Raw genomic sequence first — 16,016 nt, forward strand, 5'->3', positions numbered from 1 at the left:
TCCTGCCAAGGAGATCCCTGAGGAGGCCCAACTTCGGGCAGTGTCGTGCAGACTCAGTTGCTCCTACAAAAGCATCCACTTCAAGAAGATTCTGCAGCATATTTAAACATGTTTAGAAAAAGTATTACCTTAGCTAACAGTGTCTTGCCACATCCAGGCGGCCCTGCAAGCAAGACACCAGCTGGAGTAGTCAAACCCAGAGCTTTAAACTGCTCTGGGTTTCGCACAGGTGCCTAAAAAAGAAATTATCGTTGTTATCTGTGACAAAAAACAAACATGAAACTTTTCAGTTACAGTTGGATGAAAAATCATTCCTAAGCAAGTTCTTTATTCCAATTCTTTACAGGCTAAAAGAATAAACAGTCGATCAATATCTTCTTATCTTGCCCTGCTAAGTACCCCAAAATGGGAGAACTACCACCATTCAGAGGCAAAGTAGTCTCCACTGTGGTAGTTGTGTGAGGTTATTGCTACAGAACTTTTACAATATTTTAGATCCAGCAGTAATGAACACATTTAAAACTGAAAGCATGAATACAGTAAAGAAAAAATTAAATACAAGTACCAGACTTATAACAATCTTGAAAGCAAATTATAGAAGTCTGACTATTTTAAATGAAGATGTTGCAAAATTTATATTTTGCAGCATGTTTGAACTCACAGGCAGTACATTACACCTTGAATAAATATTAAAAAAATCCAACAAGCATAGGTTTATTTCTTGTATAGGGGCAAGTCCAAAAAGCCTTTGAAAGTAAGGTTAATATGTACCAATATTGCCATAGTCAGCTCCTCTCGAACATCCTCCAGGGCTCCAATATCTGCCCACGTCACGTCAGGAATTGTGACAAAGCCTTCTCTCTTGGCAGAGGGCTGCACCGATGACAGCGCAACAATGAAATCATTCATCTCAATGCACAGCTTCTGCAGCTGCTCCTCAGGCAAGGGGTCTTGCTTCTTCAGCAAATCCAAAAGTCTCCATAACTCATCCTTAGGGTGCGTAGAAAGGGAGAGAAAAAGATTATGCACTAGATTAGATTTTAAGAACAATTTATTGAGGGGTTTTTCAAAGCAATACTTCAAAGCAATACTTCAACTGTTATGTTAGCTACTACAAAGCAATAAACCACGTAAAATAATATTAAAAATTAACATTCATTATAGAAATGTTGCAGGAAAAAAATTTAACACTTGTGAAAGCACTGAGCTAACAGACTACAATCTTGATTTAGATACTGCAGAAACAGAGGTAACACATTTATTTTGTCTTCAAATTCTTCTACTGCTTCTCCCACACTGATTAGAAGTCCTTTTCATGCATAAATTTCAAAAATGTGTATTAATTATTATGTGTTAGTTCTGTTTTTAACTGCTCAAGAGAAAGTAAACAACTCTGCTGAAAAGTAGGACTTCAACAATTTGCAAAACATTGTTACATATAAACCTTTAAAACTCTCAACATAATTTTAGATTGTACACTTTTAATTAACATAATCTGATTTCAATTTCCTCAGGCTGATTAGACCTAGTTTTGTAACTAGGCCCTGATAAAGTCTGGGCAAACAGAATAGAGAGACAGGGTGATGTTTTTCAATACTATCCCATCTTGCAGACCACAGTGCCTCAAGTGCGTACATTCCAATTTTCTCAATCAGTTCCTTGCTGGAGAAACTATCTGAGAAAATACTCGATCAAAGAACCTTTTACCTTCACAGAATAAATACATCCCAGTTCTAATACGGAAACTCAGTTGTCAAAGCACCACAAGTAAAACTATACTAGGATTTTCATTATAAGATGGAGACAAAAAACTAATTCTAAAAACTTTGTTAAGCTTCCACATTTTTCCTACAACTGTTATGTGGGAAAAGTATCGTTTCCAATCTGTTTCTACTAAGATAGTTTTGGAAATGACCACAAACAAATAGTAGTTTTTACAGTGCCTGATACTCCTTTCAAATCCTCCCTCCTCTCTTTAACAGAACCATTAAGAGAAGCTCTGAAATAGACGAGACCACTGGGTTTGTTTACTTGAATTGTGTGAATGATTTTTAAAGGTTTTGTATGTTTATTTTTCCATTATAAACATAATACAAGGGTTTTAATGACAATACCCTGTATTAGACTGTGTCAACCTCCTGCCAGCTATCAAAACACAGCTCTGTTAGGATTAGACTTCCTCATCCTCAATAACCCCTTTGATCGTGGTGATGTTGATAAAAGCCACAACTACCTGCCCCTCCCCGCTTTCTCTTGGCTACATGAGGCCCCAGGAAACACCGGGAGGTATGCCGTAGGATTATGTTACTCTAACACAAAGGCTTACTACAGCTTTTTACGCTGTTTTTTGTTAATTACGAAAACAGTTTTCTTTGACAGTCCTTCTAAAACCAGAATCTGAGTACTACGCGGATTTAAAAACACTTTGTTTTACTTCTCCAGACAAATCTTTAGGAAACTTACACATAATGAAGGCACATACACCCTTTGAATTTTGAGAAGCAGGGCCAAGATTTTCTATACAAAGATGTTCTGGTTCACTGACCACAGCACTTTACTTGGGCCATAGAATAATTCAGATGCTGAAAACACTCTTTTCTGCAACAGAGTTACAGCTGAACTGCACATTAACAGATACTTTCTCTGCAGCTCAAGTGCCACCGCTAATCCAACTTTTCTACTGGATAGGTACCTCTTCCTCAAACTTGCTAGAGACACTAGACACCACGTGTGATATACCCCAAGCAATCCAATAGCTGGGGGGAAAATGTAGGCCGGATGAATACTTTAGACTTGGGCTAACTGTAACAACACCAGCTCAGGAAAGAGCCCCAGGCATCATAATAAGATATTTCACTAAGTGCACAGCAAGAAGCTTGCTGAAAACTCAGTGAAACTCTGAGATTCTTAAAGTTCTCTTACAGTCTTATTTTTGAAGAGAGATACAGCCATTATTTTAATCTCTGGGCTGCTAGAAGACAAAACAACACAACAAAAAAGCCAAGGAAAAAAACCCCACACCTTGTATAAAACATTAACACAATATTTAGAAAGTGTGGGTTTTGGGAGCCACTTATTTAGACTCATTAAATGGGTCATTAGGAAATAAGCTTCTGGCTTGAGAGCTGATATTTCTAAATCTACATTTAATTAATTACAAGGGCCATGGATGTTTAAGGATTTATGAGCAATGACTTTCACAACTGTAAAATGGCTCAATTCTTAAGATATTAGAGGCACATGCCTCAAGGAACAAATACCTTAGGAGGAACTTCCAGTTGTATGGTATCCTCTTCCACCAGGATGTCTGCTCCTACTCCCATGTCTTCTCCAGCTGTGTTTCCTCCAGCGTGTATGTGCTTCCTTTTCTGCTTCTCAGACTTTATCAGGACCCTGTTCACTGTGCACATAGCTGCCTCACGACAAAGTGCCATTAGATCAGCACCTACATAACCCGGAGTCAGTCGTGCTAAATGGTGAAATTCAAAGGACTCCGGAAGCTTAAGTTTTCGACACAAAGTCCGAAGAATTCTGATCAAGTAGGGAGAAAAAGAACAACAAAATAAAGATGAAGCTGTGGCTTTTTTTTTTTTTAATTTTCATATTAAAACAAACTGCACTGATTTAAGGTTTCTTTCAGTCCACATGAACTGTAGTAGTAGAGTGGGAAGAGTTTTCGCTCAACTAGGAAGTAACCAACACTGAAACCCACAAAACTACACTATCCCTTTCCTTTCAGTTCTTAAATGAGAATCAACATCATCAACCAGGCAATATCAATCAGTGGGTAAAAGCTAGTTTCAGTGATTCTAAATACTGTAGATTCTTTAAACCTTTGTTTATGATTCAAAATTGACAGAGCAGATCTCAGTGTGTACCATGGAGATGCACACAGGTTATCCACTGAGATATTTAATTTTGCATTCCTAACCACCTGGTGTGCACTGTCTGTTCCATCCCACTTTTACTTATTTATTGAAGAACGTTCACAACAAACTATTCTGCAAGGAGCAAGTGAAACCAGACTGTGAGAAGTGCTCTGTCTTTTAATCTTCAGTATCTTTCCCCTACCACTGTCAGTGGAATACAGCTACAAGTATTTCCTTAGGCCCCAGCAAAATCTCCAACAGGCAACACACAGCTTCTGTGCACACCTTGTGTGCTACCCTGTCCTCATTCCAAAGCTAAAGTTACACCTACCTATCTAGTTCCACCACTAACACAAAACAGATCTATGTAACCAACACTGAAGTGCTACGCTTCACACTTTTTTGATGGGAGTATTTTCCCTCAGTATCAAGGATAAAGCTTTAAAAATTATCTTCAAGTACCTCCAAGACTTCCTGCTGTTTTTCTAAGCCAAGGATAACTGAAAACTATATGAATAGTCAAAAAAAAACCAAACCAAAAGTCAATGCCACCACACAAATACTGGCACTAAAGACTCTAAGCAGAGGGATCAAATCAAGTTGTTTAAAACAGCAAAACATCACTTCATTGGAACAATATTTTAAAATATTTTAAAGAGGCAGCACAAACCAAGGAAGTGAAGATCATTAATATACTTTCTAGTTCAAATGAAAACTAGTTTAAATTATTTTCAGATCAACTAATGTAACTATAGAAAAGTTATGAAAAGAATGAGTTATCAAATGATTCATAACTCCTATCCTTTGAAAGTGTGCTATTTCTGGGAATACCATATTTCTAACATGAACTAAGAAGTATGATAGAAACAGAACTCTCATCAGTCAACTCTTTAGTTCTACCTCTAACCACTTGCATGTTTTCCTCACAGCCAAGAGGAACATAATTACTATAGTGCTACACATGTGGAGGAAAACAAAAAAAGTGGAGAGGAAAAAGAAGGGGGGACAGACAAAAGATGGAATAATGGCCATTAGTGCTGACTACACACAGTGAGCAACACTGCAAGGAGAATACTTTGGTTTTTTCAACCTAGAAATAAGATTGAGCTAAAAAGAACTTAATCCTTTAGCCTTCCTTTCCTTCCCAGAACAAAATAAGCCAGAGATGTTTTCATGCTTCCTGTGTTTTCTGCCGTTGTGGAAATGAGTAGCAGTTCCTTTTTAATTAAAGAAGTGAATATACATATCTATCTATCTATTTAATCTAGTCTGGCAGTCACAGATCTTTGGAGTAAAAAGGGACAGTTACACAAACCAGGATGACTGCAGCTGAACTTAATGTCTGGACTGGCATATTTCCATGAGGAATGGAAGGATCTAAGCCTGTTGTTTAAGGTATGCGTTTGAGAGGACTAACAAGTGGGCTATACTTAATTTATGTTCCTAATGTAATAGTTACAGAGGGAGAAGCAAAGACAGAATGTTAACTTCCTGAACAACAGAAAAAACATATTTAATTCCATCACCTATACTGTTAAGCACCTGAAAATTCATTAACATAACGCAGACCCACACATAAGAAAGAAACGCAGCCCAAGTGTAGACACAGCTCCATATGTAGACAAAGAACAGATGCACACTTCATGTCTTCTGCACTTTTCAGTGTGTGCTGATCCACAGGTGTATATAGGTGCAAATAGGACTGAACACAATAAAGTACTTCCCCTTAATCTGCATGTTAACATACACATTATTTCCTTATTTATTAATTAGTCAAAAGAGAAGCTTAAGCTTCACAGCACATACTTTTCTCTTGCTGCTTCATCTGGGATCCCTAAACAAATTTCTCGATCGAACCGCCCAGCTCGCCTCAGCGCGGGGTCCAGAGAGTCAGGTCTGTTAGTTGCTCCAATAACAAGGACCTGGGTAGTGGCAGCCACGTTATTCAAGTCTAAAGGAAGGAAGGAAGGAAGGAAGGAAGTTAGCACTCATGCTCACCGTCTCAACTTTGCTCCGATATCTACGGGACTCTGTTTCTGCAGCACACAATAACACTCAGAACAGCAGAGATAAACTAAACAGCCATACTGAATTGCTGTTCACTCTTATCTGTTCTACCTAGAAATGGCACTTTGCACAATTGAGCAAAAATAAGCATTTCAAATGACATCTGACACATTCTCTCTGGTATGCAGCAGACAGGCTTACATAACATCGTACAGGCCACCGTGAAAATAATGTAGTAAAATCCCCTCAAATTTATTAGAATCTTCTCACCACTGCCCAGGTAAACTGTGTCAAAATACGAAAAATTATTACCACTATCTCCGCCAAAGTAATCACGAGTCACTACTGAAGGAAAGCAGATAGTGAGCCTGACAACCATAAATTTTAGCTTAGTACAGATGTTCCTGAAACTGACCATCCATACAAGTTAGGAACTGAGCAACAATTCTCCGCTCCATGTCCTTCGATGCAACTTCTCTTTTTGGGGTGATCGCATCAATCTCATCAATGAAAAGGACACATGGTGCACTGGACTAGGAACAAGAAATATTAGTAATTACAAAATTAAGCTGACAGTGTATTACAAGAGAAAGAAAGTTTTCAGACCCTCTATTCTGTACATATTACCGTAAGTTTGCTACACAATCAGCTTGACCTGGAACAATTCTTTTATTCTTACTGACTACTCAGAGAGTCACTTGACTATGAAACTGAGCTCAGGCTATGAAACAATTAAGGCATGAAATTCAAAATGTCTCTACATATTGTTTAAAATTTAAGTGTACCTCTGTGTTGACTTATGCTTTTCAGAAATATTCCATTGTGACTGCTTACTTGCTTAAGTCCAAAAAAGAAAACCAGACAAGAAAAATTCAGTTTGTTTTTCTGTTTCTTTTGATAGTAACATTAGAGCTCTGGCATTTCAAAAGCTAACATTACTGACACACGTAATGAAACAAAAGGAGTAGGAGGTGATCATGAAAAATGATCTGCCAACTTCAAGATTACTACAGAGTCTGACATGTTCAAAGAGTAAAGATGAGCAATGAGTAACTTCTACAAGCGTTCTAAAATTCCACCTACTTCAGGTTCATAAAAAGTCAACACCATTATAGAATAATAACTAGTAATAGAAAAGAACAGCGTTTAACTGACATAGGATTTTTACTATTCTCAAAAAGCACTAGTGGTGTAAGGGAATACTAAGGAAAAACACTAGAATCATCTTCAAAAAAGTCCCATATAAAAATACAGTATTTTAAAACGCACGCATTGTGTTATCAGGTAGCAACTGCGCCATCTAGTCGTCATTCACTTTTCTGCTATCTGACACCAGGAAAAAAATGCAACTAAGCTATAAAGATTCCACAGCACTTCCACAAAGTGGAAGTAGGTCTTTTTAACCTGCACAAAAATTTGTACAAAAACTAAGTGGAAAAGCTATATAAGTGAATGTGAGAGACTGTAATAAAGTCGTAAGATTTTAAACATTTCTAATGCAATACTTTTAATTTCTTATAAAATAACTTTTATAGCAATCTCCCCTTAATCCCTATATATACAAAAGATACATAACTTCCAAAAACTCTGGGTGATCACTTAGTTTTATTCTAAACAATATCTTAACAAGGCTTTCTAAAATTAAAATGTAGTATGAACTGAAACATAATAATCTAACAGCTTCACAATCAATATTTTTGTCCTGTTTAGCATTCTCTTTTTTTATAGGAATGTGCTCTAAACACCTATATGCAGTTGTGGCAGGGAGTAGAAAAACGGAATAAATTTGGAAAATCGTAACACTCCCAGAAGTCAGGAAGAGAAAGCTGTCCTCATGAAACAAACATTAGCCACATGCTAAAAAAATAAATAAATCTGCATTTGTTTAAAATTATTTAATCTGTTTCTCTTTGCTTCTTACTAAGTCTGGAAGTTGCATCAAAGCAAGACTTTGACTGTAACATGACTCCTACTCCTGCTGTATTTGTCCCAAACTTCTTACTTTATGCCTAAACCCCCAAAGGCTTAAGTCTCTCACATTCAGTCAAATTCCAAGCTACATGAAACCAGCATAAAAGTCACCTTGAAAACACACAGTGAATTTCTCTGACATCTTTTTTTTACTTTTATATATGAAGCCAAGCAGCTCCAAAAAGGTAATTTATTTCTGTTGCTCTCTTTACATTGATACGATCCTTTGTCAAGACTTCAGAGCAGTGATCTTTGTGCTCTGTGAAAGCACGACAGCACAATGGAATTCGGGTCACAGAAGGGGGAGACACTACGACTTGTGTGCAGCAGTATAAAGATTCACTCACTAATATTCACTCCAATTCAAACTACACAAACAAAGTATGAATCTTTACAAAGAAAAAGACAAACGGGTGTCTCACCACGGCCTGCTCAAACAATTCTCTCAGTTTCTGCTCAGACTCCCCTGACACACCAGACACCATCTCTGTTGCTGCAACTTTCAGCAATGGGAGCTCAAGTTCCTGAAAGAGAGAAGGAACATTGTACAGTATGTCCAGAGGTTAGAAACATCGGCTGTCCCAGAGGACAAATATTTTCCAATACACACGCAAAGATTTCATAATCAAGAGTAAGTCTTGAGTTGCTTTAAAAAAAAAAAAAGAGATGAGTATCATCCTCCAATCTAAAACGAGTCTGAGCCATTTGGCCAAGTGAAGAGAAATGGATACAGAAAACACGTTTCCCTAATTTAGTCCGAGAACAACTGCACTGTCAGATAGCTTTGCACCTTGGCCTCCAACTCAGCCCTTCACAATGCACACAGTTCAGTTCATGCCTGTCTCCCTTCTCAAAAAAAATTGTTTATTTGCATCTGCAAAGCATTGCTTAGCAGGGTGGAAGAGATCCCCACCAGGTTTGGTTCCTTTAGTCTTACTCCAGAAATATCTGAGCAGGATTGTACAATAAGATACCTGCAAAGCTCATGTTCAGGTTTTTTTGCTATTAAAATCAAATAAATAAAATTGTAACTTTGATAGACTGTAGCACAGTAGTGTTACAGATAGTTGCAGCCTATTTTAAGCTCTTTGAATTACATATTTTAAAAAAATAATCCTAATTTTTACAAATCAAGGTCACCAGAGGCACCACCTGGGCCTTGCAGGAGATAATTTGCCTTACACAGCAGTACTTATATCTTACTTAAGAAAAAAAAAAAGTCTTACTTAAGAAAAATTATTTGAGAAGTAGTCATTAAACTTGTCTTTGTTTCTCTCTCCAAATTTAGCACCCTTCCAGGACAAAAATACCCACTGAAGTGTTAAACATCACAGATTCATCCAATGGGTATCTTTTCACAGTAAGGCATTAAAAAGAGAAAAACCCAAATCTTTTTAATTACAACATTTGAAATAACATTTGAAATTTGAATTTGAAACCAATGTTTAAGGAATAAACATCAGTATTTTCTTCCAAAGATAAAATCCACACTACAAAAGTTCATGATTTACATGTGCCCATGTTTAAGTAACAACTATATTAAAGGAAAAGAAATGTCCGTGGCTATTGCTGAAGAGCCCTAAATAACCCCTAGATTTATATTCAAAACAGCACAGCAACCTCATCACACAACAAACTATGAGCAGCAACAATGTTGTACGTCCTGAAATCATTCATTTGACACAGGCAAGGCAATATCCAATTCTGGAATTCAGAAATCACCGTTTTTAACGGATGCCACCCAAAAGAATCAACGTAATGCCTCATAAAAGATGGTAAGGTTGACTGCGGACTTAAAACACTATGGTAAATTTAACCAGAAGTATCTACCATGTACAGCTGCCTCAATATCCATGTCATACTGCTGTCCTGGGAATGTCTCAAAACAACCAAGCCAAACATAAAAGCCTGTCACTATGCCCTTGCTATGTCCCCTCTTCATATATGAGGTCCTATCAAGTACAAATCCAGATGGAATTCAAACAAATGAAGTGAAGAAGAATATAATTTTAGACTAAGATAGGAAGGAGAGAAAAGAGATTAAAAAAAAAAAGATCTAGTCTGTCATGAAGAAAGATTAGGTTCTTTTCCTCTGTAAATATAACTTAGAAAAAACTGCAAATTCAAACCTCTGTAAAGTTCTCTCACCCCAGCAATTGCCTGTGCGAGCAGTGTCTTTCCACATCCTGGTGGTCCATGCAAAAGAAAACCGCGAGGCGGAACCACGCCTAAGTGGTTATAGACTTCAGGGTGACGGACATGAATGAGCATCTTGCATATTTCCTGTTAAAAACAAGAGAGACCTCTGTGTAAATTGCAGAAATTAGTGTTACACTTTGTTAATATTATGGACAGGCCAAAATAAAGCAAATTCTGTTTACTGAGGTAACTTCAGTGACTGCTTTCAGAAAGAATCAAAGGGAAAAACCAAACAAAACGTTGTTGCTGTTGGTATAAGCAGCTACCCTGGGTGCCATGCAGATGAATTCTGCCAGATTTCTTCTTTGTCATTTTTTATGTGACATTTTATTCAGTGCATTCGGCATCCCACAAATTAAATTTTAACTAACCTTTAAAGTTTCATCATTGCCTCCTACATCCTCAAACTTCACTGAAGGGTGGTAAAGCTCTGGTCCCTTTCTTCTAACTGTTACGGAGGAAACGTCATGCAAATTTAGACACGGCATAATAATAGTTGCTAACACCGAACAATAAAAGACTCAGCCTATGCAATTAACCAAGTACGTGGAGTATTATTATTTTTTAGTAGTAGGCACAGGACTGGAATATTTTTTCAGTACAGCAATAAGCCTAAATTTCTTTTCTATACCACAGAAAACACTTATCTGGTAACAGATTCCACAGTCAAATACCATCTCTTTGTTTGGAGCAGCCCCACCCAAAAAACTCACAAACTTCTCACCTTTCCCTTTAAGTAAGATGGAATTAATTTCTCCACCTACATCTGTAAATTCTTCTTTTTTTCTTTTTGTTCTCTTAGCCTTTGTCTTCTTTCTTTCACTTTCCAAGACAGAAAATTCTGTTGATTTCTAGGGCATAAAACCAGAAACATATACACACTATTTCCAAGTCAGTGAATTTCTGCAAATACTTAAAATAAGCATCATAGACATGAATTTTGTTAACTTACGCATGTTACATGAATGAAGACAAGCATGGAAGGTATGCAACACCTTTTTTTTGTAGGAAATCCTTTTTTTAACTCAGGAATCATCTTTTTTGCTGAGCGTACATACTTATACACAAAAGCTCCACAAACAATGCCCCCAAAAAAACCCAAACCAGACACCAGTTATTTGCATATCACTTCAGGGTATTGTATTAACATATTTACTAAAATGGAAACAATTTTTACTACTAGTAAACAGTGAGCAGAATCATCATTATGAGTAGCTGTAAGAAATTATTCAGTGCTGACAACAAGTTAACTGCATGTAAGAAAATGACTAGTACAAGAGAAAATAAATAAGAGCTTCAATTATGAAAGTTGCTTGTTTTTTCTTTTTAGAATATATTATTGCAAACATTTCACAATTTTAGGATTTCCCTTTTATTCAATTTCTCTATATAAGAGGGTGCAATACTACCAGGAATAAAGGGATGATTTATTAAATCGGCCTATTCAGTAAGAATTCTGCATAATTAGAAAGGTAGATATAAATGCAGTTCCCTCCTTCACATAAAAAAAGAGCATCCTGCCAAAATGTCTGCTCAGCCAAACAGTGTAAATGTTTCTAATACATAAATTGAAATCTGTCAATGGCTTTTTTTTCTAAATAAGAAAGAAAACACAACCTGAGGGGAGGAGGGGATCACAAAGGGGGCAGTATACCTTGATGGAGAGCAGGACCTATTTTTTCATTGCTTTATAACCAACGTAGTTTCCTTTCAACTTCCTCAGCACTAGTCCATCCAAAAAACTTTAGCTTTCCCCAGACTTGCTAAGACTTAACCACTGGCTAAGGGAAACTATACGTCGTGGCTACAAGCCACATGCTTCCTGACTAGTTAGGCTGATCACTGGCAAATGCAATATACAACAGCTAAGCCACAACTATGTTTCTCTCCTTATAGGCACTAATCTGGGTCTCTCTGGTACTGAGCACTACATTTGCCTTAAAAAATGTGGAGAAAATTCAGAATTTTTTGACTTCTTACCTCCCATACAAACCAGCTTGAAATGGGTCAGAAGATTCAAAAATCACTTCTGATACAGCAGAACACTGGGCTAAGCCCTTCCTTCTTCAGAAACTAAACTAAAACCAAGTACTTCACTGGGCTTAAGCCAATCTTCCCTTTCTATTTAACATGTTCACCATCTTTAAACACATCATACGTGTTTGTAATAAAAATAATGTATTTTAAAAATCCAGAGACAAAGACAGGCAGACCTTTTGGTATTAGTATCACCCTTCAAAAGCCTGTCAGATTCCATAGGAAATGATATTCATACTCGCTACTTAAATCACACTGGTTTTGTAGAACAGAATACCTCAGAAATTGGTTTCTTTTCATCTCCTTCTCCGTCCTCAGAAAGGTCAATGAAAAAATCTTTTCCACATGGAGTTTTATCAATGAACCAGCCACCTTCAGAGATGCGAGTTTCAGCTCTTGCTCCTGGTGAGAGGGTGCTTGTCTGAGGTGCTGTTCGCACAGGAGGAGGAGTTTCCACTGGTTCATTTTTTGGAGTGGTTGGAACGGAATCGGGATTTGCTTTCTTGTACAAGCTCAGCAGGGAACTGTTCATGTGATTTGTAGACTGCAGATGCAAGTATTTTAAAAGGAACACATACAGGTTATAAACTTGGATTACTTACATTAAGAGGATAACGAAAAGTATTTCATAAATATAATTTAGCATTATCTCTGCTGGAGAGAACAGTCACGCATCTGCCAACCCACTCATCTGCAAATCAAATAACTGCATATAAAACTACACCTGCTGGTGGAAGAGGCAGCAGCCTTTGCAATTTATGTTGAAATAACCCCTGTTAACTGACAGTTGTCTCTTTCAGTAATAGTCAGATACGTCAGTTGCTTCAGTCGTTTCATTTGACAGCCAATTCTTCCAGGCCCCCCAAGTGCCTTCTTCAAAAGTGATTCCCCACCACAGGTTCCTCCTTTTTCTTCAGAAAATTGCCTCCTTTTAGCTCTACAGATTTTCAGAATTTCCAACTCTGACTATATCTCATCTTCATCTCCACTTTTAAACTCTCCAAGTGCGTCACAATTTCATAGCAGAGAACCACATGTTATGCAAATGCAATCATAATAAAACACAACTTACTAGATCTTCTGGATAATCATCAGAATCAGAGCCATCTGTGGCACTTCCTGGAGTCCTTTCCATAGAAGGAAGACAAAAACTATTCATGTATCAGAGCACAACCACAAGAGAGACACACAGAAAACAAAATAAACACAATCTCCACAATGTGGTTTCCCACAGCCATGATATGTAGCCTAAGACTAGAGAAAACTTTCTGACTCACAAGCTCTAAATTTACTACTACAAAGAGTTAAAAAATGCATCCTTTTCATGTCTGTGGTCACCTTGGCAACCCAGCTGAAAGACAGTCTTAAAAAAAATTTATGTAGGATCAATCTGATTCAGGTTGGCAAGAGATCACACAATCACCAGCGGAAGCAGGACCAAACCACAGCTGAGCTGGACTAGTCCTTCTGACATCGATGTCCTAATTGTCCCGTGAGACCCTTAATGTCTGTCACCGGTCAGAGACACCAGAAAGAGCCATGAGACTGTGGACGGGGTTAGGTGTCAGGAAACCTCAATTCCTATCTCACATCCCGTGATGATTTACTCTGAAGAGCCTGTCTTGCAGTCTTCTCTCTCAGATTCAGATATCTCTCAAATCGAAGAACGATTAAGAACAAAATAAAGGGACTGAATTGCATGACAACTGCAGTCTTATGCAGAAAACTATGAAGGACGCTCCAAGGATATCACCCGGTTCAGGGCTGTATGTTCCCCGTAACAGAGAAATCATGATTGGCTCCAGTATCTGCTTATTTTCAGGGGAAAAAAAACGTCCTTCATTAACTCCAGGTAGCTTCTGATGAAGATTAGCACATGGGACATCAAAGATCTACCTGTAAGCTCAAAACTATTAAAATTTAATAAAGAAAGAAAATTCTATAAATAAATTATAATATTAATGGCATTATTAAAGTAACCTCATAGTAAAAATTCTTCTTACTCATTTTTCTCTTGCTGTCTCGCTCTTTTTGCCACATGTTTAGCTTCTAAAACCGCTAAATCTTCACGTTCTTTTTCATTACTGATTATTCCAAACACTGAAAGAAAAAGCTCAAATGTGTTAAGAAAACAGCCAAAGCATAATAAAAAAAAATTGGTGTCTCAAACATAATGTCGACAGAATTACCTTTTTCAACTTGTATTCTAAAAGCGTTTCTTTTTCTTCGTCCATATTCTGCACTGAAAGAAAACAAAATAAACAGGTGACACCAACTGCTTTTTCCCTCAACATATTGTCACTCTCAGTGGAAAAAAATACATTGGAGTTATATCTGAGCTTCTACCAAGTTCTTATTAAAAAACTACCACATGAAAATGTGGCTGTTGTTTCTTAAGCCTAGAATAGCTCAATCACTGGGTTGAAACAAAACTACTAAACTAGACTGGTCTCTAAAGGGATGTTTAGTAAAAATTATTGTCATCCTCTTTACCTGTACATATAAAGCAGCAGCAATTTACAAATGAACACACTGGATTCCATTTTGCAACCGCTTTTTAGATTTTCATTCAAACGAGAACATATGGGCATAGGACTATGGTCTAGAAAGGACAGTCCAGCAAGGAATAACTATGCTAATTAGTAATGGTCACTATGAGAAAATCCAACACAATGAGCGTCCTTAAATGTAAACAAAAATCATCAACCGTTTACTTTGATTTACTGAGGGTGTATTTTACTTTTTTGCTTTGACACAATAGCTGACAAAGGAAAAATAAAACAAAACCCCAAGGCCTGTAAGCATCGTAGGCAAGGATTTTGGCTACCTTTCTCTGACAAGGCACAAATAAATACAACATGCAAACACAAAATACTATACTTCTGCATCTTATTAATCCCTGCATTCATCAATGATTTGCTGGAACACAACCTCACTCCCCACCCAGAAAAATGTAACAGCTTAAAAATAATTAGGCAAGACTGACTGTCCTGCTGAGCACTGAGCAAGATCTAATGTCTTACTGAATCCTGTATCTCCTCCACCTGCCTGCCCTCAAATGTTGTTTTCCCTCATATTTTAAGGATCAACATGCTGTAATGCACCTGTAGCTGTTTAATTAAAAAAAACCAAACACACCAAAACAAATGAACAAACAAAACACAACAAAAAAACCACAATCCATAACTAGATCTTGCAATACCAGCGCGTTAGTAAAATATAGGTTACTAGATATACTGGTAGAGGAAAACATCGGAGTGAAAATCATCTTATGGTTTCACAGAATCATGGAATTGCCTAGATTGGAAAAGAACTTTAAGATCATCTAGTCCAAAAATGAACCTAAAACTGACAAGTCCTCGACTAAACCATATCCCTAAGTGCTGTGTCTACCTGACGGGAACTCCACCACTGCCCCAGGGCAAACTGTTTCAATCAAGCTCAACAGCTGGTAACGAAGTTAACATAATGAAAATTAAAATGGTGATTAAAAATACAAAATAACAAAAAAATACATTCCATATTTTTAATGTAGAATATAAGAACAGAAGTCTTTGCTCACCTGTAGGTTTTCTGCAAATCAGATGCTAGAATTCCAATGTCAACGTACTGGCCACATTTACTACTAGCAAGATACTGAAATGAAGAATTTTAAGCAGTTAATAAAATCTTTGTCAATCACTTCACCTGAAGAGCTAGAGCAAACATGTCTATTTCAAAATCTACTCCTCTTAGAAGTTAAAAGGAAAACCAGAAACAGCTTTGAACAGCCTTGGAACACCCTAGACAGTACTCCCCAATGAAGCGAGAAATGCCTTATAAGACACAGATAACTAGCTAGCTACACCTCCCAGGACAAAAAGCAGCGTATTGCATTTTGGTGCTTCAGTGACTTCTGCTGGTGCAACTCCACTGTTTTTACTTAGTAACAAA

At 37.3% G+C, this 16,016-nt stretch overlaps 1 protein-coding gene across 1 annotated transcript; it reads right to left on the bottom strand.

The window, feature by feature from the left end:
• Window positions 1–128: 128 nt before the first annotated feature.
• On the bottom strand, window positions 129–15,716 carry LOC104267338 (nuclear valosin-containing protein-like; the record flags this gene model as incomplete). Its single annotated transcript, XM_009868570.1, has 14 exons — window positions 15,646–15,716; window positions 14,273–14,325; window positions 14,087–14,183; window positions 13,156–13,210; window positions 12,361–12,627; window positions 10,771–10,897; window positions 10,418–10,494; window positions 9,996–10,130; window positions 8,270–8,371; window positions 6,292–6,409; window positions 5,676–5,820; window positions 3,273–3,531; window positions 772–990; window positions 129–233 (listed from the first exon to the last, which is right to left on the bottom strand). Coding segments are annotated over exons 5-14 (1,542 nt in total), but the record flags the coding sequence as incomplete, so codon positions are not given.
• Between the last annotated feature and the right edge of the window lie 300 nt (window positions 15,717–16,016).

Source organism: Apaloderma vittatum, unplaced genomic scaffold, assembly GCF_000703405.1.
Source record: "Apaloderma vittatum isolate BGI_N311 unplaced genomic scaffold, ASM70340v1 scaffold38234, whole genome shotgun sequence".
Lineage (NCBI taxonomy): Eukaryota > Metazoa > Chordata > Aves > Trogoniformes > Trogonidae > Apaloderma > Apaloderma vittatum.